Genomic DNA, 25827 nt, shown 5'->3' with positions numbered 1-25827 from the left:
ACAAACTCATCTCTGATATGTATCTGAACCTCAAGAATTGAATTCAAGTCTGTATGTATATTGATCTTTTAACCAACACACACTCTCTTTTCTTTTTAAATAAAGTTTAGTTTAGTTAACAAGAATTGACTGTAGCGTGTATTTTGGATAAGATCTAAGTTCTAACTGGACATGTGTGTGTGACTGATCCTTTGGGGTTGGAAGCATAGGTGCCGACTCCCATGGGTGCTCTGGGCTGGAGCACCCATGGGGAAAAATTGGAGGGTGCTCTGCACCCAGCAGCAGCTCCCCAACCCGCCTCCTGCCCCAGTTTACCTCCTCCTCAGTTCTGCCTCCGCCTCCTCCCCTGAGCGTGCCACCGCATCCTGCTTCTCCCCCATCCCTCCCAGCGCTGGCGCCGCGAAACAGCTGTTTTGTGCGGCAAGCGCTGGGAGGGAGAGGAGAGGAGGAGGAACGTGGCGTGCTGGGGGAAGAGCTGGGGCTGGGGCGCGGATTTGGGGAGGGGTCCAATAGGGGCAGGGAGGGGCTGGAGTCGGGGCGGGGCCGGGGGAGCATGAGCACCCACCAGTGCCAACAAAAGTCGGCGCCTGTGGTTGGAAGAACCTTTTCTTTTGTATGATGAGATGAGATTTTCAGTAATCATCATCATATCTGACCTGTGTGTCTGGACAGAGGCCTGAGGCTGGACACTTTAAGGGAACTGCGTTGTTTGGACTTCTGAGTAACCAGTGAGGTAATACAGAAGCTGTTTTGTGCTAGCTTGGTAAATCTAAGTATTGGAATATCCACCAGCTTTAGTGGGCTTTTAACCCACGAAAGCTTATGCTGAAATAAATGTGTTGGTCTCTAAGGTGCCACAAGGACTCCTTGTTCTTTTTGCAGCTTTTGGGGGTTGTTTGCCCCGTTCTGTTTGCAGTTCACCCTGAGTGAGTGACCTCAGCTGGCTCCCATGGGCACCATCGTTACATCCCCACGTTCCAGAATCAGCACCACGTCCTTCTGTAGCGCAGGCTGTCCCCACACCTCCTGCTGCAGCTCCTGGGAGCTGTTTCCCCCCTGCTCCACGGCCCCTTTCGGGATATACTGCCCCCAGTGAGAGCTGGGTGCTGGGCGCCCACCAGACATTGTTCATTAGTCCCGTTGTTAGTCCCCTTCCTCCTCCCTGTCCCGACTCCACTGCTGTGTGTCACCATCTCCATTATTGTGTCATGCCAAATCCCGACCAGCGTGTGCCGCTTGGAATCCGAAATAAACAGCTTCTGCTAATCCCGCCTCCTGGGTGTTGTGTCCATGGGATATGGGTCCCGCCTGCCCTATGAATACAGCCGGGGGTCATGGATTCAGAGATTCATTCATTGAGATCATCTGGTCTGACCTCCTGTGCCACACGGGCCTGAGACCTGCCCCACAATAATTCCTGCAGCAGATCCAGCAGCAGTTCTGTGACCGGGTCGTGGCCCCCTCATCCGACCCAGCTACAGCAAACTCGGCTGAGTTGTCTCTCCCAGCAGCTTTGTTCAGGGCACACAACCCCGCCGTCTGCCTCAGCGGGCAGTGCATTGTGGGAGAATCTGGGCCGCACTCCCATAGTGCCTCGGTGGAGACAGCGTGCCTGGCAGATGGGGGACACAGCGGCCCCAGCAGCATGTGGGCCAGTGCACGCTGGGATATCTCTGGCACAGTGAGCTGGGAGTGTGTCATGGACACGGTTATGGGGCGAGGCTCATTTACATGCCCGGCTGAGCTGTAATCAACCTGCTGGCTTGTTACAGAGTGCCCACCTCCAGGCTGAGCTGGAAAGGCACAATCTAGGAGGAGTAATGTCCCGTATCAAGCCACAAGGGGGCACTGTATGGAGGGCAGGGGCTGTGGGCTCAGTGAGGGAACCAGAGGGCTGGAGGGTGGGGGACTGTGCCCAAGATAAGAGGGACGCTGGCCCAGCCCACTGCAGCCGGCATGGAGGTCTGAAAGAGGGATTTGCACACCATGTTTCAGCTCAGCCGGCCCTTGGGACAGCCAAGGCCACGGGATGCCCAGATGAGGTGGGACAGGACAGGCCATTGCTGATAGGACTAGGGTGGCGTTAGCGAGTTGAGCACAGTGGATGGGCGACATTCCCTCTGGTCAAAAAGCACATCAGCCGTTGGGGCGGTGACCTGTCGCCTCTTAGGCTGAGTCTTACAACCGGATCCCAAAATTCCACCCTCTGGTCTTGAGGCTGGCAACAGAGGATGTGGAGGAGGCTGCCTGTGAGGGGGAGAGCCCAGAGGAGCCCCCTTGAGATTCCAGACCTAAGGCCAATGGGGATAGGCTGGGAGAGCCACCTGGGACGTGGGGCCTCAGGAGCCACAGGGCAGGGTATCGAGCTACTATCACCAGAGGCTGGGGTAGGAACAGCTGCGTTGATCATTTAGCAGCACCCTGACGGCTCGCCCAAGACCCTTGTCCTGTTGCCAGGCCTCTGCCACTTACTGCATGGGTGACTGGGCCCCACCGCGGGCTCCAGCCAGCAGTGCCCAGGGCTGCGGCACCTACCTCTGAGTACATGGACACGCAGCGCTCCCAGCGGCATCCTGCCACGGGGAGGCGCCGTGTCCCCCTCCCTCAGCCTCGGTTTCCCCATCTGTACCTTGGGGATAGTGATGCTGCCCTGCCCTTGTACAGCGCCTGGAGATCAACGGGTGGAGAGGGGTACATCAGGCCCGAGTCCATTTATTACTCCTCCGGGGATCCTGCTGCCCCAACGGTGCCCCTCACACCTGCCACATCTTCCTGCCATCCCCACATCTACGGGGTCCTTCCCAGTCACCCCAGCACCACACTGCCACCAGGGTTCCCCTCACAGCCGCCCGACTCCATCCTGCCCCACCCCCAGTCCCACGGGCCCGTCACAAGTGCTCCATCTCCCCACCCTCTCAATGTCCCTCACGCCCCACCTGTCTCTCCCTCGCTCCAGGAGACCCCTCACGACTGTCCCGTGTCTGCCCCCATCCTTCCTTCCAGCCACCCCATCTCCCTCCCTCCATCCCATCACAGCCTCCCGTCTTGCCCTATCCCACTCCCAGCTGCTTCCTTTCTTCCTCTACCCACCCCCATACTCTCACCAGCATGGTCCCCCCCACCCCCTGCCTAGCTCCACCTCTCTCTGGGTAATAACCGCATAGGGGTGGGGCACCATGATAGGATCACCCAGTGGCCAGCTGGGTGAAGCCCAATGCCAGGCAGGTCACTGTGATGTGTGAAAGTAGAATGAATTATATTGAAATTATAATTCATTAAAGAAATGCTGCTTGAAAGGTTTGTTGAAATATAGTTGTCAGGAAGAGAAACATTAAGGAGTGTGGGACAATAGGTCCTCAAACTAATTAACTTAGAGCTCCTACTGAGCTAGGAGATTGGTAAACGTTAGTATGCAAATAAGATATGTATGTATATTTGTCAGTTTCTGCTTCCTTTTCTCTCCTATGTTAAATTGGCTTTGGCTTATCTGTATAAATAAGTTAGCTTGAGCTTTTGCAGGGGGCTCACATATATCTGGGTGCATTGGCAAAGCGCTTTGCTAATAAACAGAGTGGTCTGACAAATTCAGTGAGTCTTGAATCTGACTTTGACAATTTGGAGGTTCCACCGAGATGGCAACCGTCTTCACTGGGGCCGTAAGACTCCTGACCATTCTTAGGACGGCCGTGGCAAGCCGGCACCTGGGCATTTGGCCCGAGCAGTCCTCCGCCAGAACAGAAGGGTGCATGACCACAGAGAAGTCTACGCCATCGAACATGTTGGTTCCCACTCTGTTCTGGTAGGGATCCCAGGATCTGACATCAGGAATCTGGTCAGGTAATTATTTCTGTGTTTTGTCCAGACTGAGAACTGTCTTGTCTCTGTGTCTATCCGTCCTCCCTGTGGTGTGTTTGAGTCTGGGCGCCGTCTCCATCCAGGAATCGGCTGACCAAAGGGTTCCTGTCCCCACGGTCTGAGTGAGTGAAATCTGCACAATCGCAGCCGCACCGCGCCTTGGGTAAAACCCTTGGTGTGAATGCAAGGGCGATTGTGGCAGTAGCCTGTGGGCTCCTTTTGTGTGTTGCACCGGGCATCGCTCTGACGAACCTGACTTTCCTTCTTGTGTGATTGGTGTGTAAAGTCCTCCTGTATGGGTAACCAGACGTCTAAGTCGGGACAGTTCCCTAAAGGAACACCGGCTCAGTTTATGTATTTTAGGAAGGGTCCGGACTCCTGTAAATTTCTGGAAAAATGGTCTAGGCTAATTCAGGAGAATCCCAAAATTCAGTGGCCACTGTTAGGATCTTGGGACAAAGACCAAGCAGACGTCTTAAAGGACAAACTCGGCTAACCTAAAACTAAATTGGCAAAAGGAGAGGTTGATTGTTTCATGCAGTGGTGGGAAGAGGCAAATCATAGGTGGACAGAATCAAAACTTGCCTCTCTCAAAGATTCAAATGATAAGTTAAAAGCTTTATTGGAAGCCTCCTCTCCCACTGCCAGACCGAGCACTCCCCTTTATCCCGTTCTCCGAGAAAACCAGGATCGATCCCATCCCCCTTCATACTCCCATCTCATTGTGGGAAAGGACGAAGAAACCCCCTTGTTAAATTCTGGGGATGACGATGAGGAAGATGCATTAATTGGCCTGGCATCCTTGCACTGGATCAATAGGCGGTCACAACAACTCCCAGGGGTCTCCAGTTCAGACCAGTCCGGATCGTCCAATACCGCCCAGGCCCATTCCTCCGGTACCACTCAGACCCATAAAGAAAAACCCCCCTTTCCCCCGAAACCCTCCAGTCTGCCTGACTCCTCTGTTTTTCCCCATACATACGAAGATAGCCTGGACACTGATTGGGCCCAACGCTTACGCTCTGGCTCTAAACCTATCCAGGCTCCCCTCCGAATCCCGCATACTGGGGACCAACAAGAGGGTCCCACTTGGAGCTATAAACCCTGGACTCGTACAGAGCTCCTTTCAATTGTAAAAGGCTTTCCAAAGCCCCTGGAAAATCCTACCACATTTACAGAGGAATTTTTGTTAGTGTGCGACACCTATGAACCCTCTGAGGCAGCTGTGCAAGCTACTTGTAACCCCTAGCGAGCATGAAAAATGGCTCACAGCAGCCAACTGGCCCATCAGTGAGCGCCATTCAGCTTTACCAGACACCGGTCCTGACGCTGAACACCGGAAAAAGTGTAAAGACCGAGCTAAAAACCTACATGAGGCCATCCCTCGAGTATGGACTCTAAAAACAAACTGGACAGCCATACATTGCTGTAAACAGCAACAGGGAGAAAGTCCGGGTGACTATCGCACCAGACTGATGTTTTTCTGCAACATTCTGGTATACAGCAACCGGGTGAAAATGGGAAGGGCGCCCTGGCTCACGCGTTTGTTAATGGCCTCCTACCTGCTCTTGGCAGTATGCTAAAGGGAATAAGTGTTGGGTGGGAAACTGAAACCATGGATAAATTGCAATCACTGCCATCGCACTCTAAAGGGAAAGGAGGAACAATCTTCCCAAAAGTTAATGGCCCTGCAAATACAGCATTATTCAGGGCAAGGTAAACAGTACTGGGGAGGGGGACGTGGTCACGGGAGGGGCCGTGGAACTGGATTTTCGGGTTTGGGGGGTGTTTGTAATTACTGTAAACAACCCGGACATTGGAAAAACGAGTGTCCGCGCCGGCCTAATAGCTCTGTGAACAACCAACAGTCGGCACAGCCCGACAGTCCCCAGACTTACTTTGTCCCACAGCAATGACAGAACACCAGGGAACCTCAGGAAATGTTAGCTCCTTTACTACCTCTCACTCCCACGGGTGAATGTGTTTTGACTATTAATGATCTTTCTCTCCCTTTCCTTGTTGATACGGGAGCTTCGCTCTCTGCAGTTCGTACTGCCGACCTGCCTGAGGTTCCCCGCTCCGAAAAAAAACATATCCGCTGTGGGCATTACGGGAGTCCCAACCCCTTATCCCCTTTCAAAACCTCTACCAGTCCAGGTTGGTCCCCTTTCCGCGGACCATGCATTCCTCCTCTTGGATTCCACTCCGGTGAATCTTTTGGGTCGGGACCTGTTATGTAAACTTGGCTGTACCATCTACTGTTCCCCGAATGGTGTCTACTTACAAATCCCCCAGTCCTCTCTGAGTGATTCTGTAGCCTCCCTGCTGTCTGAAACTCCCCTTTCCACTCCGGTCCCCTGCTGCCCATTGGTCCCGTTCCTTGAACACCTAATTTCAAAGGTCCCATCCCCTCTGTGGCCAACCCACCCGTCTGAAGTGGGCCGTTTACATACTGACCCCGTCTGCATTATTGTTGATTCCTCCAAACCTCTGCCTCGCCAGTCTCAATACCCTTTAAACCCCAAAGCAGAGGCTGGAATTGCTCCAGTCATGACCACCCTGCAGGAACAAGGCATTATTATCCCCTGCTCCAGCCCCTGTAACACCCCTATCCTCCCAGTTCGAAAAGCTGATGGTAAATCGTGGCGGTTTGTTCAGGATCTTCGGGCCATTAACCGCATTGTCATACCTGCCTGTCCCGTTGTCCCTAACCCAGTGACGATTCTGGCTTCTATCCCACAAGATGCAACTCATTTTACTGTTGTTGATTTGTGCTCTGCTTTCTTTTCTGTCCTGGTTCACCCTGACTCCCAGTTCCTGTTTGCCTTTTCTTACAAGGGGCAACAGTACACGTGGACCACACTGCCCCAGGGGTATACTGAAATTTTTTTTCATATTTTTCCCAAGCATTAGCCCGAGACCTTGCTGACCTTGTTTTCCTGTCCAGGTCCACACTAGTCCAATATGTAGATGATCTATTCCTCTGTTCCCCTTCATTGTCTGCCTCTGAAACTGACTCTTTAGTGCTCCTTACTGCCCTAGCAAATAAGGGTCACAAAGCTTCTCGCTCTAAACTATAACTCTGTCAAGCTTCTGTCACATACCTTGGCTTTCTCCTCTCCCAGGGTTCCCGTACACTTTTTCCCACCCGCATCCACGCTATCCTTAGCTTTCCCCGACCCCGCTCCCAACGCCAGGTCCGGAAGTTTTTAGGCATGGCTGGATTTTGCAGACAGTGGATTCCCCAGTATGCCTCCCTTGCAAAACCTCTCCAGGAACTCACTCGATTCTCTGTGCCTGACCCCATGCCGTGGCCCCCTGAGGCCAATTCTGCCTTTGTTTCCCTCAAACAGGGTTTGGCTTCTGCCCCTGCCTTAGGGCTGCCTGACTATTCTAAGCCTTTTACCCTTTTCTGCCACGAACAATCTGGGTGTGCACTTGGAGTTCTCACTCAGATGCACGGAGAAAAGAACCGCCCAGTGGCTTATTTCTCTGCCACTTTAGTCCCTGTTGCCCAAGGCTTACCCCCCTGCCTGCGTGCTGTGGCTGCTGCAGCGTGCCTAGTCGAAATGTCTGATGCTCTTGTTCTCCGCTCTCCTCTTACCCTCCTGGTCCCTCACTCTGTAGAAACTCTCCTGCTACAACGTAACACAGGCCACCTCTCCTCTGCCCGCCTTACCAGGTATGAACTTTTACTACTATCAGCTTCATATATCACCATAAAGCGTTGTTCTCAGTTAAACCCTGCCACTCTCCTTCCTTTCTCTAATGACGGTGATCCCCAGGACTGCCTTGCAACTGTCTCTGCTGTCACCGTCCCACGCTCTGACCTTTCTGATGTCCCTCTCCCTAACTCTGACCTTGTTTTATTTACTGATGGTTCCTGTTTTCGAGACGACCAAGCTCGTCTCCTTGCAGGATACGCTGTAGTTTCACTCTCTGAAACCCTGGAAGCTGCGCCTTTACCTTCTGTAACCTCAGCACAAGTCGCTGAATTAGTTGCCCTCACCCGTGCCTGCTTTTTGGCGGAGGGACGCTCCGCCACCATTTACACTGACTCCCGCTATGCTTTTGCGGTTGTACATGACTTTGGTACCCTCTGGCAAACTCGGGGTTTCCTTACCTCTGCCGGTACCCCTATTAAAAATGGGCCCTACATCGCTGCCCTCCTGTATGCAGTTTTACTTCCGTCTGCCCTAGCTACTGTTAAGTGCCCTGGCCACTCAATGGCGGATACTGATGTTGCTAAGGGTAACGCATTTGCTGATGCCTCTGCTAAACATGCTGCTGCCATAGAACCTTCCCCAGATGCATTTCTAGGTTCCCTTTCTGTTTCTATACCGCCGCCGTCCCTCACTGACCTCACCCTGCTTCAAGACTCTGCCCCAGAAACCGAGAAAGAATCCTGGGTTACCCAAGGTTGCTCTCTACCTCCCGATTCTCTTTGGCGCTCGCCTACTGGCGCCTTTGTAGCCCCCTTTTCTCTCTACCTGTCTCTGGCCACCCTGCTACATGGTGTTTTGCATGTCGGAAAGGAGGGGGTGGTCTCTGCTGTAACTAAGACAGGATGGTGGGCCCCCCATTTTAGCTCTTTTGCAGCCCGCCACTGTGCAGCCTGTACCATTTGCCAAAGCCATAATATTGGTAAACCTGTAAAAGTGGCCCAGGAGTTCCGGAGCCTGCCTCAAGCACCGTTCTTGCATTGGCAACTTGATTTTGTACAAATGCCTAAGTGTCAACAATATGAATTTATATTGGTTATGGTATGTTTATTCTCTGGTTGGATTGAAGCCTTTTCTTGTCGCAAGACTGACTCACTGTCTGTTGCCAAATGTTTGTTAAATCATATTATGCCTGCCAAGGGAATTCCTGCTACTCTGTCCAGTGATCGGGGTACACATTTTACTGGACAACTTGTTCAACACCTGGACCGTATATTGCATTTCAAACACCTGTTGCACTGTCCCTACCACCCACAGAGTGCAGGTGCAGTTGAAAGATGAAATGGTGTACTTAAGAATAAGCTTGCTAAAATGTGTGACTCTACAGGATTAAGCTGGCCAGAAGCCTTACCTTTAGCCCTTATGGACATGAGATCCACTCCATCCCAACGGCATAAATTAAGTCCCTTTGAAATTGTTATGGGACACCCTATGCGAGCTATGACTACCATTACTCCCGTTCCAGATTTGAACTTGACTCACAGTGCGCTCCTTCAGTATTGCAAGGGACTAATGCAAGCTGTAAGTCACTTCCATTCACAGGTTTGAGCCGCCTGGCCCACGGAACCCACCTCCGAAGCTTGCCACAACCTCGAGCCAAGTGATTGGGTCTACGTAGGGCGCCATCATCGAAAGCACGCCTTGGAGCCCCCGTGGAAGGGTCCTCATCAGCTACTGCTTACTACACAGACACTTGGGAAGCGGTGGGAATAAATGCATCTAAATGGATAAGTGTGGTGGAGGGAAAGGGTCATTGGTGTTGGGTGTGTAATGGGACAGGGCTGGATCTGGGGAAAAGCCGTTGCCTTCAGCATATTGTGGCCAATGGTGTATGGGATCATTCAAACAAAACGAAAAAGTGGCGGGCCGGGTATGGAGATATGAATTTTTTCTCAACCTGGGATCAAACAGAGAAATCAATGTTCCCCCTACAGTAACCTTAGTGAAAACAATACAATCTTGCAATGTCATGCAAATAACACCACTCCTCGTAAGGAGAATTACCCTGTACCCTTTGGGGGATACTCCTCCTCCTTTGCAAACACCTATATGACAAATGGGTGCAACCGACCCTTCCCGGCCTTAATAGGCCATCGCTGGGTGTGTGGGACCAGAGCTTATACCGCACTACCAGCTAATTGGTCAGGAATCTGTTATCCCGCCTGACTCTTCCCACAATTCCGAGTGCTAGGAACCTTCCCTCGAGAACGCCTCCGCAATTTCAGGCGAGAAGGAAGGGACTTAACAGATGCCCAATGGTATGTAAATAACATAAGCCCCTTAACCTGGGAAGAGGCCATTGGCGGTTCCTTCATACCATTAGGGGGAGTAATACACCATGCAAAAAGGCTCCTAAGGTTACAAGCAGTAGTTGAAATAATGGCAAGTGAAACCGGAAAAAGTTTAAGAGCCCTGGCCAAAGAAACAGGGGCAGTCTGACAGATGGCCCTCCAAATCCGTCAGGCATTGGACATAGTGCTGGCGGCAAAAGGAGGGACTTGTGCTCTCATTGGAAAAGACTGCTGTGTGTACATACCAGACAACACCAGTGAGGTAATAGATCGTGCTAGCCACTTAGAACAAATCGCATATCTTCCCCACGAAGAGCCAAGTTTTTTATGGAAGTGGCTAAGTAACCTTTTCAATTTCTCTGGCATAGGAAACTGGTTGTTTCAGGGAGCCCTAACTCTCCTATTTGGAATCCTAATCATTTTTGTATGTTTTCAGTTACTTTCCTGTTGTATCCAAAATTGTGTCAGGGATGCTACAGAGATAGCTGTCCCAAACCAGAGTGCTAATTTGATGATTTTAAATATCACTGATGAACAAAGAGATAAAGAACGATTGCTATGTGGAAGCCAGTCATTGTTGGTCATTGCGTAGCTTGACCAAAAGGAGGGATTGTGAAAGTAGAATGAATTATATTGAAATTATAATTCATAAAAGAAATGCTGCTTGAAAGGTTTGTTGAAATATAGTTGTCAGAAAGAGAAACATTAAGGAGTGTGAGACAATGGGTCTTCAAACTAATTAACTTAGAGCTCCTACTGAGCTAGGAGATTGGTAAACGTTAGTATGCAAATAAGATATGTATGTATATTTGTCAGTTTCTGCTTCCTTTTGTCTCCTATGTTAAATTGGCTTTGGCTTATCTGTATAAATAAGTTAGCTTGAGCTTTTGCAGGGGGCTCACATATATCTGGGTGCATTGGCAAAGCGCTTTGCTAATAAACAAAGTGGTCTGACAAATTCAGTGAGTCTTGAATCTGACTTTGACAGATGGTACAGTGATCTTGGGACTGTACCTTTTCCTCTTCCAAGCTCATCTCTCACCCAAGCAGGCCCTCCATGATAGTGTGATCTTTGGTGGGAGAAACAGGCGCGGGACTTTGGGAGAGGGGGTATTGCTGAGCACCGCTCCAAAATAACCCCCAAGAGCAGATATTTCAGGCAAACAGCCAATCTGGATTTTAAAATTGCCAGTGATGGTGAAAGCCCCACACCCCCTGGTTAATGTCAATAGTTAATTACCTTCACTGTCAAAAATCTACACCTTATTTCCTGGCTGAATTTGTCCAGCTTCAACTTCCCCATTGGATTGTGTTACCTTCCTCTGCTATTATACCAGCCTCTGCTTGCTTGAATTGTCGCTCACGCAACGAGTTCAGGGACAACAAAATCAAACGATGGAATTATTCATAGCTTAGTGTCTGAGACCAGGCCAGGAAGGTGATTCCTTCTTACATCACCTTTGGTTCTTTTCTCCCACATTAACCAACCACCCAAAGAAACAAACCCAGAGCCACAAAGGTGTTTAGGCTCCTAACTTCCACTGAAAACAAGAGAAGTGAGGCGTATCTTTGAGAAACACCCACAAATTGCTTATTAAAATTAATAATTAACGGCAGCAAAAAGGAAGCAAAGAAAATACAGTGACTTCAACACCAAAGAGGAGGTGAATGCATGTCACCGTACAAAATGTAAATAGACGAATGATGCAGGAATAGGTCGAGGATATGAAATAAGTCATTTAGAACGGAATGTAAATTCTAAGTCGATAGCAAGAGCCAAAGCGGCATCAAATGACCTGATGTCACGCAGCATGACACCTGGTATAAGTTCAACAAAAAACCAGGACTAAGAATCATTAGTTAAGAGACAGCAGGGTCCAATGCACCTGTCACTGATTAGCTGCCTCCAAGTGGGTTTAAGAGACGGCACCTGAACCATATAAATGGAAGAGAGACAGAGACAGGGTCCATCAAGAAAAGGGTAGGGGAGCTGGGTGAGCGGCCTCAGGAGGAAAGGAGAGACTGAGGGAGACTCAGGAGCAGCAGAGGGGCACTGGTGAGGACTGGCCAGTGCTGGGGAACCCCTACCATGGTACAGGGGAGTTTGTGCAGAGACCCCTGGGAAGAAGGGGAAGAACCCTCTTCTGAACCAGAAGCTGAGGGCTGATGCAGGAGCGGGGGTCCGAGGATCAGGGTTGGACCTCCAGGCAGGGAGGCCAGGGTGGAGGACTGCTGGGGGAGTTCTGTGGCAGGAGACCTCACCTGGGGGAACCGGAGAAGCATCATGGGAGAGACACAAATCTGGGAGCTCTCGAACTGGAGGGCTGGAGAAGGGAGCCCTGGGACAAAGGCAGGGAGAGTCCGGGACCAGACTGGGGGTGCACTCTCAGGAAGGCGACCTGGAAATGATGTGTCTGGAGGCGGGGCCTGGAAAAGGGCTGGAACCTGTCGTACGCTGGGTTTCAAGAGACTGGCTTTATCAGGAGGCTTCTGCAGCCCGTTGAACATGTACAGGTACAAGTCATGCCTAGAGGCAGGCTTCTGAAGTGGATACTGAGAATGTGTCCGTTTTCTGGCTGCCCCAAGGGGAAACTGAGGCAGACTCACCTACTGTGCTGCTGGAGGGCGCTCCGCACCGGCCTGCCTTTTCCCAGGCACTTATGACCCAATCTCACTTTGACGAATCAATGATAAGAGTACAGTACTCAACTCAGGTACACCCTACGAACCCTAGCGTAATTCACCAGCCCGACTCAAAGGAACAGTACTCTGTGGATCCCTACAGATCGGAATGAGGCAACAGACGCCAATCCACTTCTGTGCCGCTCCACCTAAGTCTTTAAACCACGCAGAAGACCTCACTAAACCAAGAAGGCAAAAGCACCATAAAACCAAACGCCCTTTGGCAGACCAACCAATGATGTCTCTGGACTGCTTTCAGAAAACTGCTTTTCACATTGATTGTGAGATGCAAGAGACCTTAGCTGCTCCTGAGCCCCGACACATTGGGCAGTCCAGTTCCTCCACTGATTACGGTTGCTCGCTAGTTGCGGTGCTTCTTCACAGGTGATGCCAGTGCATTCAGTATGGTCACCGTCTTCTGCCATGTCTTCCTCACGTTCTCTTCCTCCCCTGGGCGCCCAATTACAGGCTTGCTTAGCAGGTCTCCCATCTGCCATCCAGTGTCTAGATCCCAAACGCACAAGCCTTCTTTGTTGATGATATTTTCTAACCTGTCCTGCTCTGCGGCTCCCATCCGCTCGCGCTGGTGGTTTTGTCTTTCCATGAAATGTGTATTTGCAAATGCACCATTTGAATCATTCTGTCACTGCAAGGTCAGCACCATATGCAGTGTAATCATATAAAAAGGATTTCCATGAGCTGTTGGAACAGGTATGGCGGAACATGGGGCTACTTCTAGAGGCAGGAGCAAGTGAACCTAGAAGTGGTATCAACCCAGCAGCTCAGGAAAAGTGGAGAAGCAGCAGACCACTAGCGATGGGCTTATAATTTTTTTGAGCTTTGGTGGCATTGGCTGGCGTGAATTGCCGGAGATCCCTGACTGGAAAAGAGGCCAGTTGTTCCAGGTCGCTGGGAGCAAACCACCCGTCTGTGCCATGGAGCAGTTTCGTGGTCTGGCGCCTGCTGGGCGCGTGAAAGACAGCCGACGAAGCACGAATTGCAGGTAGGGGAGAAGGACACCTGGCTCCTGAGCGTTCGGAGCAGCTGTTGAATGAAAGCATACAGCAGTGAGGGCATAGGCGCCGACTCAGTGGGTGTTCTGGGGCTCAAGTGAAAAAAAATAGGGGGTGCTCAACACCCTCAGGGCCTGATTAATCTTTTGCAGGCCCTGGTGCCCGGACTGTGGCCCCGCCCACTGCTCCGCCCCAAGGTCCCGCTCCCTGCTCGGCCTCTTCCCCCCCACCCCAAGACCCCGCCCCTGCTCCACCCCAAGGCCCCAGCCACCGGCTTGGCCTCTTCTCCCCCAAGCCCCGACATGAGAGGGGGAGGTGGCGGAGAGGAGCACCCACCAGCAAAACAAAAGTCAGCGCATGTGAGTGAGGGGGTTGGTGTGTGGATGGGGGTGTGGTGCTAGGAACACGCCAGCTGTTCCCAGCCCAGAGAGAGATAAGCGGTGGAGGGGGAGATAGTGAGGATGTGGCGGGTGAAGGAGGGATGTGGGGGCCATGGGGGACATTCGTACACCCTATCCATGCCCCCCTTGATGCCCACACAAAGGGTTAATTATATGGGGGAAATATCTCTGTCCAGCCTGCCCCCCAACACTTAGCAGAGAGGATGCGCACCCAGGATCAGCCAGCAGGGGGAGCCAAAGGGCAGCATCCAGCTTCCCTCCTGTGCCCGACTGCGCACACAGCAGTACTGTCTGCAGCAAGGGGGGCGGGGGCTCACTCTGCAGCTTGCCCCCCCCATGATGGAGCGAGGCATGCTGGGATCTGCAGCCTCCCTGGGCCTGAGAGAAGGGGAGGGCAGCAGTGGAGCGCCACAGGACAGACTTGCCATGTGGCAGGAATGCACAAATCACTGGGACCCCGCTTATGGTGCAGGAGCAATGACCGCAGGGCTGAGGTCACAGCAAATCATTTCCGCTGCACGTCAGTAAATGTTCCTAAAAGTGGCATGGCCACAGGCTCAGCTTTGGGTTAGCCTGGGTGCTAATGGGAAGGGCTGTGGCCCCTCCATGGCTACACCCCTCTGTCCCACCGCTTGCATTGCATTCTGCTCTCTCTTGCAACCAAGCCCGGTGTGTTTAGAACAGCTCTCGATGAGATCAGGCCCGCTGCACGTGAAGCAGACCCCTGGCACCAGCCCGCACCCGACGCTTACCTCTAGGGTATGAAATGGGAAGTCAGTGGGACAACCCTCTCCAAGCAAGCAACAAGCAGACTGGGGCAGCTGCTGGGTAGATGGCCACTCGCTGTCCAGTTCGGGGGTTACTCAACTCCAGAGCCTGCTCAGGCTGACCCCCGTCATGAGACTGCATATCGATGGGAAACGACACAGCTGCACGGTGCAGCCCTCGAACACCATCCTGGTCGTGGAAAAAAGAGAATTGCAGCTAATATCAGCAATAAGAGAAGGCTCCATGTTTGGCCTGTGCAGCGTGGCCAACCCCACGTAGGCTGAAATCACGAGTCAGGTCCCTGCAAAAATCATGAGCTGGGCTTATAATATCATGATATTTACAAAGTAATAAATGTTGTCTTTTCTAATTTGCCTTCCGGTGTTGGTGTGCTTTGGGGTCACATGTTCAAGCGTTTTCTACAGCCACAAGTGCAAGAAACTTATTTTCATTTCAAAAAAGAAAGCCGACGGTCCTTCCTAGTCATCTGCCTCCAGGAGCTGGGGATTTAAGAAAAATACCAAATCTCTCATGAGCCTCGCACTAAAATCACAAGAACTGACAATACTGTCTTTGGATAGCATCAGCAGGAAGGCTCCTAAGCGCTGATCCATTAAATTGAGAGGTTTCAGAGGGGCAGCCATGTTAGTCTGTGTCAGCAAAAACAACGAGGAGTCCTTGTGGCACCTTAGAGACAAACAAATGTATTTGGGCATAAACGTTTGTGGGCTAAAACCCACTTCATCAGATGCATGGAGTGGAAATTACAGGAAGCAGAACATACATTATAGGACATATTCTGGCCTTGCCGTCTTTGACTTACCCCTCTAGGGCCCCCCGGGGCATTGCGGGGGTGGGGAATCACCGAGGGGCAGGTGTGCCCCAATCTTCTCCCTCCCGACTCTTTGGCCCTTCATGCCCAATCGGCATCAGGCTGGTAAAGGCAGCCCCCTCCCCCCTCACGCGCTGGGGAGCTGAAAAGGGCCTCGGGCAGTGATGGCTGAGGCCTGGGTATTTCTGACCCACTCTACATGCACATGAAATCCCCCGGGTTTGGCTCGGGCTCCGTGTCACCCGCTCTCCGGTGGGCAGCACTGCTGGGAGCTTTCTGCTGCTCCTTGCAGCTGGTAACATAATCTGCACTGCTCAGTGTCCACTTCCAGCCATAGCAGGCCAGGCTGCTTCCTTGTCACCTGCTGGCGCTGGCGTCACTCCCCCGCACTGCCCCAGGCCAGGCAGGCATGGGAACTTCCCATGCAGGGAAGAGATGGAAACCGAATCTGATGCCCCTGCCCCAGTGCCAAGGAGTGATCCCCGGCTTCCAGGAGTAGCCCACACGGCCCCTCCCTTGTCACTCAGCTGGGTCTTTGCAGTTTCGTTTCTCTAGCAAATGGAAAATGAAACTTAGCAGATCAAAACCAGGGAAACCCTTAGCTCTGCTGCTGCCAGTTAAGGTGGTCTTAGGGAGCAACTCGAAAGTGCTCGGCCGGGTGCTCCTCTGCCCTGGCTCCCACACTGGGGTGCGCTGCAGGTGCCCCCCTCCCCCAAATCCCGCTGTTCTTCCTTCAGCCAGGATTGAAATTGTCCCTCAGCCAGGGGGGCGGTAGTCACTGTCCGGGACAAGGGGGAACCTCACCACCACTTAACCAGCCCTTTCGTAAAGGAAGGGGCCGGCCTGGCAGGCTTGCTGCTGGACCGGTGGGGAGGCTGCCCTGAGGTTTCAGGCAGCTGGCTCTAGGACCCCTGCTGCCACTCAAGCATGTCCAGACAGCAGGTGGCAGAGTGACATTAACAAGACTCTGGGCTGGGGGTTCACATCCCCCCCACCGCCCTTCACTTGGGTCTTGTTGATTCCTAGATTCCAGGGCCGGAATGGACTCTGCCCTCCTGTCCAGCACAGGTCAGCAACCCTGCCCCAAACTAACCCCGGGTGCAGCTCTGACAGCAAAGCATCAGGTCTTGCCAGGGATGGAGGAGCCATCAGCTCCCTTGGTAAGTTGTTCCAGTGGTTAATTACTCTCCCTGGGGCAGTTACCAGAGAGTCCCTGTGTCCCAGCCTCCAAGCATGAAACTGACACGGACGAGGTCCGTGTCACTCTCAAGCGGTGTCGGGGAGATAGACACTCGGGTTAGGGACTGGCATGAAGGACAGCGCCCCCAAGCAGGGCCTAGGGGCAGCCCCCTCCCAGGAATCCCAGCAGCTGGGGATGGGGGAAGTGCGTCGGGCTGCCTCTGGAACTGGGGATGAGGACCAGCCCCCAGGCCTCTCTCCGGGCCCATGCCCAGCAGGTGTCTGGTGGACAGTTCTAGTCCTGTAGCCCAGGCCACCTTAACAAGCTCAGTCTGACGCCATCCACGGGGGAGGAGATCAGCAGGGTTGGGCTGTGCCCAGGATGCTTAAAAGCAGCAGCAGCAGAGGAAGGCAGGGACAGGGAGCAAAGCAGCAGAGATGGAGCTGTACCGGGTGCCCGCCGGCTCGCTGGATGCCTGGATCGCAGAACATCTCCAGCCCAGCGAGGAATTCCGGCTGCAGGTGAAAGACACTGTCCGGAGGATCTGTGATTTTCTGAAGGAGACGTGCTTTGACGACATCAAGGTGTTCAAGACGGTGAAGGTGAGTCTGTTCTGGACCAGCTGCCGGTGTAAAAGAGCATGTCCGGGCTCCTTTGGTGCAGGCGAAAGTCTGCGTGCCTACACTGTGATCAGGGCAAGCCTAAACCACCAGCCAAGGGATGCCGAACAGGGTTCCCACTTACCGCTGGCTGCAGGGGGCATTATCCAAAATCCGCCCTGGCTTCCCAGTTGCCGGTGGGGTCAGGTAGGAACATAGGAGTTGCATTGTCAGGTCAGAGCAGTTTTAGCCCAGTAACCTGTCTCTGACAGTGACCGACACCAGCTGCTTCAGAGGAAGGCACAAGAGCCCACCTCGTGGACAATTATAGAATTATTTGCCTATAGGGGAAGTTTCTTCCTGACCACAGGCTGTTAGTGGTCGGTTTATGCTCTGAAGCATGAGGGTTTGTCTCCCTTGGACATTTCCCTTCCTGCCGAAAACAAGTAGGGATGTTCTAGTTATCCTTCCAATGTCTAATCCTGCGGAGAGGGCTGAGAAGCTCATGGCCTCTTTGAGCGAGTTCCACAGGTTAACAATATGCTGTGTCACAAAAAATACCTTTGAGCCGTTTTAAATGTGTTGCCTTTTAATCTAGCATTATTAGACATCCAATTTATCTTCTCTGAATCAATGGCTCTCAACCTTTCCCCTGTTGGGTCACGACCTTGTAATCAGCACTCCCTTTACCAAAAACAGGACAGGAAGTTTGCAAAACCTCTCCCCAGTCCCATTTCTTACGTCCACAAAAATTACACTAAAAGAGAGCTATTGAGATTGCAACTCAAACATTAGGAAATGCCAGAGGGAAGGTGGCCTGTTTAACCTTAATTCGGCATATGTCCATTGTGCATATGTATTACAATACAGGCTTTAATTACATGATCACATATTATTTTTTCCATGGGACCCTGCCTCATTCAGTGCACAGGGTGGACTTGTTCTACGGGTGAATCAGGGCCAGGTAGTGAAGGAGACTGTTGTCTGTGGGACCCCTACAGACTTTGCAGCAGATGGAAGCTGTGCAATGAATGGGGCAGGGGGTTGCAGAGAGAGAAAGGAAGGTCTCCTGGGTCAGACAGTTGAATGCTTCCCTGGAGAACTGGATTCTATCCCTGCCTCTGCTACTGAGTTCCTGTGTCATGCTGGGCAAGTCACTTAACCCAAACTGTTCCCAAAGTGTGCATTCTTCACTTTTGGGGTGCCCAACTCAAGCCCCGGGCTCTGATTTGCAGAAGTGCTGAGTGCTCACAGCGGCGACTGAAGCCAACGGGAGCTGGGCTTTGACCGTACAATGTGCTGTATAAATGCTATGTTATCTGTGGGGCTGGCCAAACTCTGACACATCTGTACTGCGCATGTGCAAAGGGAGCTATTTCAAAGGTTCTTAGCTTGGTCAAAGTTGGGTGGATTTTGACGGGCATGGCAAAAGGCGTAAGGCGTAAGGCAAAAGGCTTATCCCTGAGACGCAGGCCACCCTGCTGCCAAATTTCAAGTCTCTGCCCCAAAGCGTACATGGGGGGCGTTAGACCATCTTCGGTGATCAGAATGGGATGCGGGGGGAGGGCACCCCAGCAGTGTACACTACAACACTGGATTCAATATTTCCTATCCCATCCTAACACTTCTGGTATGTTTCTGGCTGCCCAGCAGGGGCCGTTGTGCCTGAGGAGTGACGTGGCTGAGTGGGTGCAGGGGCACGGCCCCCATGCGGCTCAGCACCCTGGGGTTGTTGAGAGTGCAGCGCAGTGAGCAAATGCTTCTGTTCCGTGGCAGGGCGGCTCCGCGGGGAAGGGGACAGCCCTGAAGAACAATTCGGATGCAGATCTGGTCCTTTTCCTCAGCTGCTTCTGCAGCTACCGGGACCAGCTGGAGAACCGTGCGGCTGTGCTTGACACCATCAGGCAGAAGCTGAACCGGTGCCGACAGACCATCGCCTTCAGCATTGATGTGGAGGTCTCCCAGCCGAAGGAGAAGGGCACCTGCCCGCGCTCGCTCTCCATCATCATCCAGTCGAAGAGGAGGCGGGAATCCATCGAGGTGGATGTGCTCCCGGCCTATGATGCCTTAGGTAGGGACTGGTTTCAGAGTAACAGCCATGTTAGTCTCTATTCTCAAAAAGAAAAGGAGCACTTGTGGCACCTTAGAGACTAACCGATTTATTTGAGCATAAGCTTTCGTGAGCTACAGCTCACTTCATCGGATGCATCCGATGAAGTGAGCTGTAGCTCACGAAAGCTTATGCTCAAATAAATTGGTTAGTCTCTAAGGTGCCACAAGTACTCCTTTTCTTTTTAGGTAGGGACTGTATCCCTGCCCCTCAGCTTGGCCTCCAGGGATCCAGCAGGTTTGGGGGTACCCACTCCCCTCAATGTCCCCAGGGCTTATCCTGACAGAGCTCATGGGAATGAAGGTGCAGCCTGTGTATGGGACATGGGAATAGCCCAAGGCCCATTGGGACAGGACTCCCCTCAGATCTCTGTGGTGACCCTCCCTCCCCTCTCTCCCACAGGACAGGTGACTCCTGGCAGCAAACCTTCCCCCCAGGTCTACGAGGATCTCATTCGGACCAGAGCTAAGCCCGGTGAGTTCTGCACCTCCTTCACCGAGCTCCAGAGGGACTTCGTGAAGCGTCGCCCGGCCAAGCTCAAGAACCTGCTGCGGCTGGTCAAGCACTGGTACAAAGAGGTGAGGTGCCCTGCCCTGCCCCAGTCACTGATACCCCCCTTTCTCCTTCTCACCGAACCACCAGGCCTGGTGGTTACCTTTGTATGTTAATGCGGGTTCAGCTGGAGAGCTCTCCCGGCTGACAAAAGAACCTCCCACACCTTAAAACCCTCTAGAATAAAGCTACTCACTGGAGTCCCTCCACCTGCCGGGGCTGCTCAAGTCTTTCCAGAAGATCACTTTGCTTCCCAGCATTTTGCTCCCTGGAGATGGTGGTCGTCTCGCCTTAGGCTGGTCTTTCCTAGCTCGCTGCTCTCCTGGATGCTCTTGGGTTGGGCTCTGGCGGCTGGGTTCAATCACCCCGTCAAAGGGCCCTGGGTGTCGCTGGAGGCAGACGGGACACTGGACTAGATGGATCTTGCCTCTGATCCAGTCTCGCAAGTTTGCTGAGTCCCTCTCTAGAAGTCCCAGAATATCTGTCCAGATCACTGTTCCCCAAACTGTGGGGTACACCCCACTAGGGGTACACAGAGGAACATTCAGTGGGGACATGGCAGGGCCTGGGACAGCCTCCACAGAGGGCATGGAGGGAGCGCCACCCAGCCCCGCTCTGCCTCCAGCTCTGCCCCCAACCCCATGGCCACGCTCCTGGCCGCAGCGCCAGCCACAGCTCCGGCCATGGCCTTGGCCCCCGGCTCCCAGTTCCCACATGCGTGCAGACAGACACACACTCAAACATCCAATCTCACATCTCTCGTCCTCTAATCGCAGGGCAAGCAACTGCACAAAGAGCAAATTTCAGAGAATGATTTCACGACCTATTTGCTGCTCACTTGAGTGGAAATTACACTAGCCTTTCAAATGACACTTTACAGGGTTGGGGGAGAAGGATTTTCTTTATCCTAACAAACACCTGAAATGATTCAGTGCCTGATGCCACAGCCTGTGGGGACTTCACACCGGCAGTGGGAATAAAATGTGGAGCCTTCTGTTTCAGAAGCACAGACCTCTGCCACCTGAGCTAAAGGAGAATCCCCACTAGATATTAGCGATATAGGGCCTTGACACACAACTGAGCAGGTCTGATTACACTCTCTCTCTCTAGCTAGTACATTACACCCCGGCTCCCATTCGCTGGCCACTGCTCAGTAGTTGAGTGTTGTGGTGAGCACAGGACGTGGGCAGGGGAGAGGTAGCGGGAGGTCACCCACCTGACCATGCAGCAAGAGGGATGTTAGGGCCCTGTACCCCCACCCCATCCCGTGTCTCAGGCCGGCTTCCCCCCATCTCCTTAACAGCTTTCCAAGACGACGTCAGGCTTGCCCACCAAGTACGCCCTGGAGCTGCTGACCATCTATGCCTGGGAGAGCGGCACCAAGGGGGCGGAGAACTTCAGCACGGCCGAGGGGTTCCGCACGGTGATGGAGCTGCTGTGCCGGTACCAAGAGCTCTGCGTCTACTGGACCGAGTTCTACGACCTCCAGTCCTCCGTGATAGGGCCCCATGTCAAACGGCTGCTGCGGGAGCCGTGGTGAGACCCCTGCATCTGCTCCTCTCGTCTCTGCGCGGCTCGCTCACGTCCAGCTGCAACTCGGCCTTCCTTCCTGCGTGGGAGGGAGGCTCTGTCCTACCCTGGGACACCCGAGCAGAGAACTGGCAGCTCTGCTCAGCATCTCTCAGCCCTGCCACCCCAGAGGCCCCTGCGGTTACACTCAGCGCCAGCCAAGCAACATGGCCAGCCCAGCACGCGCTGCGCCACGTGTAGCCAGGTTGCCTCTGGGGACGTTCGCCCAAGGGGAGCCCTGGCCCCATGGAGCTCACCGGCCAAACCCGGCAGCACCCGTATGAGCAAGAAAGGGTGGGGGGCTCACAGCCTGGCACAGGTCAGTCCCCACTCCTCCAACCCAGGCCGGCATTAGAGTGCAATAGTACCACAGGGACTAGGGCAGCAGCTGTCTCCAGCCCCTCAGCTGCCTGCACACTGGCTCTTCCAGGGTGGGTGACCCCGACCATACTCACCCTCCACCATTGCCCCATCCCCGAGCCCCTGGGATTCCGGCTCCAGCCGGCCAAGCCTGAGACTCCCTCCTCCAGCTCCCCTCTGCACCCCAGTGCCCTGCCTGAGCCGGGGCAGGCACCGTCAGCAGCAGGCAGCTGGGATGTGTCAGCAGCCTGGACGCAGAGCAGGGCCTGGCTCACGGGGGAGAGGGAGCGGGCTGGGGCAGACAGCAGAGCCACTGGCCACATGGGCAGGTGGCTCAGCCCAAGAGCCATCGACAGAGAGAATCCGTTGTGTTCACAGCCCCGTGATCCTGGATCCAGCCGACCCGACGGGAACCTTGGGGCAGGGAAAGAGCTGGGACCTGCTGGCGAGAGAAGCCGCCATCTGCCGGGACCAGCTGTGCTGTAGGAACAGCCTCGGCCCCATCCGCTGCTGGGACGTGCAGGTACCGACGCCTCTCGGGGTCCCTTCCCACCCCTGCCTGTGATGAGCTCGTCACTGAGCCTCCGGAGCATGGAGTAGCCAGGTAGCTCCCCTAATGGCCCCTACGCCTGCCCCACTCCCCACAGCTGCCCCTGCTGGGAGAGGCTGGGGCTGGCCTAACTGGGAGATCCCCGCAACAGCCAGTGCCCACCTCCGCTCCCCACAGCGCCCCCTGCTGGGAGAGGCTGGGCCTGGGGTAGCCAGGACCTCCCCCCACAGCCAGCACTCCTGCCCCCTCCCCACAGCACCCCCTGCTGGGGAGGCTTTGGCTGGCGTAGCTGGGAGCTCCCGCACAGCCAGCACTTCTGCCCCCTCCGCACAGCACCCCCTGCTGGGAGAGGCTGGGGCTGGAGTAACTGGGAGATCCCCCTCCCCCCACAGCCAGCGCTTCTGCCCAGCTCCCTGCTACAGAATCTGATGGGCCCAGAGCTGCGGGAAACGATCGTGTTGAGATTCCACTCCCCAGCAGAGGTTCTTCTGCCGCGTGCCATTAGACGTTCTCCGCTGCCCCACCTGGGCTGTCCGACCCCCACCCATCCCCGTCTCCTTGTCTCTCTTCCAGCCAGCCAGACCCATGCAGGTGACGGTGAAGCAGCTCTCAGGGGTCAGCCTGGACCTGGGGCTGAGCCCCTACACGACCATCTGGGAGATTAAGGAGGAGCTCGAGCGTGCCTGGGACATCTCTCCCTACACGCAGCGCCTGGCCCTGCAGGAGCCTGGCCTGGGAAACCAGCTGCTGCTGGACGATCAGACCCTGGCATCACACGGCATCTTCTACGACACCACGGTTCTGATGCTCATGACCGAACCCCAGTGGATGGAGATCTTCGTGAAGGACCATAACAGCAGAACCCTGCCCTATGGCGTCCGTGCCAGTGACACCGTCCTGGGCCTGAAGAAGAAGATCGAGGATCGCACGGGTGTCTCCGCCAGCCAACAGCGTCTGACGTTCAACAGCAAAGAGCTGCAGGATGACTGCACGCTCGCCCATTACAGGATCCGGAGCAAGAGCACCGTCTACCTGCTTCTGCGCCTCAGGGGTGGGTAAGATGCTCACTGGGTCACCGGGACCTGCACCTCCATGGGCAGGCGTCTGCTGTGTCCCCGGCCGAGAGAGCAGCACAGCGGGCTATGTTTCCCAAGAGCCTTTGCATGATAATTCAGGGCTTTGCTAATGTGCCCCTGTCACCTTAGCAGTGAAATATAATATCTCACTGAAAGGTGACACAGGGCCAGAATTGTTACTCTGAAACCTGAATTAACTCACAGACTGACCTGACCCATGGCCGAACTCTAAAGACTTGTTAGGAAGATATGTGAATGAATAGAGCTTTGAAATGCAAGCCTGCCTTGCTAGAAGGGTAGCTGTTTGCTCAGGTCTTGTGATGGAAGCAAACAAGTCTTGTCTATTGCTGTAGCTTTGATTCAAAGATCCAAAAGGGATTTTAACATTTATGATGACACTTGAGTGAAATAATATTATTGTCTGTATGTCTCTTTGAAGGTTGTGATAAACTGTATATGAACCGTTTAATGGATAAATTACACTATGCTAATTGCCAGGATGGTTGGGAGACAGAAGATTAAGCTTATTCTCTCAGGCCACGAGGCTGTTGGAAAAACCCTGGGACACCATCCTGTTTTAACTCAGATCTGCTTTGGGTTTCAAGAAGGGGATACCCTGAGCCATAAGGATTGGGATCCCCAGTCACTGACTGGAGTCACCCCAAATATGGACATTGGACTATAACCTAAAAGGAATTTGGACACTACAAACTCATCTCTGATATGTATCTGAACCTCAAGAATTGAATTCAAGTCTGTATGCATATTGATCTTTTAACCAACACACACACACACTTTTCTTTTTAAATAAAGTTTAGTTTAATTAACAAGAATTGACTGTAGCGTGTATTTTGGGTAAGATCTAAGTTATAACTGGACATGGGTATGTGGCTGATCCTTTGGGGTTGGAAGAACCTTTTCTTTTTTTTTGATCAGATAAGATTTTCAGTAATCATCATCATATCTGACCTGTGTGTCTGGACAGAGGCCTGAGTCTGGACACTTTAAGGGAACTGCGTTGTCTGGACTTCTGAGTAACCAGTGAGGTAATACAGAAGCTGCTTTGTGCTGGCTTGGTAAATCTAAGAATTGGAATATCCACCAGCTTTTTGGGGTTTGTTTGCTGTTCACCTCAGCTGGCTCCCATGGGCACCATCGTTACATCCCCACGTTCCAGAATCGGCACCACGTCCTTCTGTAGCGCAGGCTGTCCCCACACCTCCTGCTGCAGCTCCTAGGAGCTGTTTCCCCCCTGCTCCGCAACCCTTTCGGGATGTACTGCCCCCAGTGAGAGCTGGGTGCTCGGCGCCCACCAGACATTGTTCATTAGTCCCGTTGTTAGTCCCCTTCCTCCTCCCTGTCCTGACTCCACTGCTGTGTGTCACCATCTCCATTATTGTGTCGTGCCAAATCCCGACCAGCGTGTGCCACCTGGAATCCGAAATAAACAGCTTCTGCTAATCCCGCCTCCTGGGTGTTGTGTCCATGGGATATGGGTCCCGCCTGCCCTATGAATACAGCTGGGCATCATGGATTCAGAGATTCTGTCACTGAGATCATTCGGTCTGACCTCCTGTGCCACACGGGCCTGAGACCTGCCCCACAATAATTCCTGCAGCAGATCCAGCAGCAGTTCTGTGACCGGGTCGTGGCCCCCTCATCCGACCCAGCTACAGCAAACTCGGCTGAGTTGTCTCCCCCAGCAGCTTTGTTCAATGCACACAACCCCGCCGGCTGCATCAGGCCTCCCCACATGTGCTATAATACATATTCTGCTTACTGTATTTTTCACTCCATGCATCTGATGAAGTGGGTTTTAGCCCGCAAAAGCTTATGCCCAAATAAATTTGTTAGTCTCTAAGGTGCCACAAGGACTCCTCGTTGTCAGTGACTCTCAATCAGCATTTGCATTGCAAACCAATTGCTGAGAACCCAGGAGAATAGGGTTAGGTCATTTTTGCTGCATTCCCTGAAATCAATTTATTCCTGGACTTGTCTGGGAACAAACAGAGCCTGGATTTTTTCTTTCTTTCTAATAACAAGAAGTGTTCTGCGTTAGATGCGCTGAAGTACTGAGAGCACCTTCTAGATATCACCGGCTCATTGGCTAATGACAGACAAGTGAAAGCTCGGCTAGAGGTCATATCTGTTGGATAATGTGGTATACTTCAGTGTTTTGTTAACTGCTTTTGATTTAGAAAGGGAGGAATAAGGGGAACAGAGAGAGATCAGGCTGCGAAAGAGAGAATTAAACAGAAGCAAGGAGT

General features: G+C 53.2%; 1 protein-coding gene across 1 annotated transcript in view; it reads left to right on the top strand.

The window, feature by feature from the left end:
• LOC141991314 (2'-5'-oligoadenylate synthase 2-like) overlaps window positions 1–24349 on the top strand; it is a 31315-nt gene extending 6966 nt beyond the window's left edge. The window contains exons 7-12 of the mRNA XM_074959622.1: window positions 17140–17346; window positions 19120–19414; window positions 19856–20031; window positions 21309–21541; window positions 22313–22457; window positions 23058–24349. Of these exons, the coding sequence (XP_074815723.1) occupies window positions 17140–17346; window positions 19120–19414; window positions 19856–20031; window positions 21309–21541; window positions 22313–22457; window positions 23058–23543 (1542 nt within the window). The 3' untranslated portion in view covers window positions 23544–24349. The remainder of the gene's footprint in view (window positions 1–17139; window positions 17347–19119; window positions 19415–19855; window positions 20032–21308; window positions 21542–22312; window positions 22458–23057) is intronic.
• Window positions 24350–25827: the final 1478 nt, after the last annotated feature.

This window comes from Natator depressus, chromosome 7, assembly GCF_965152275.1.
Source record: "Natator depressus isolate rNatDep1 chromosome 7, rNatDep2.hap1, whole genome shotgun sequence".
In the NCBI taxonomy this organism is placed as follows: domain Eukaryota; kingdom Metazoa; phylum Chordata; order Testudines; family Cheloniidae; genus Natator; species Natator depressus.
The sequence above is the reverse complement of the archived record's forward strand: the minus strand, read 5'-3'. Positions and strand labels throughout refer to the sequence as shown.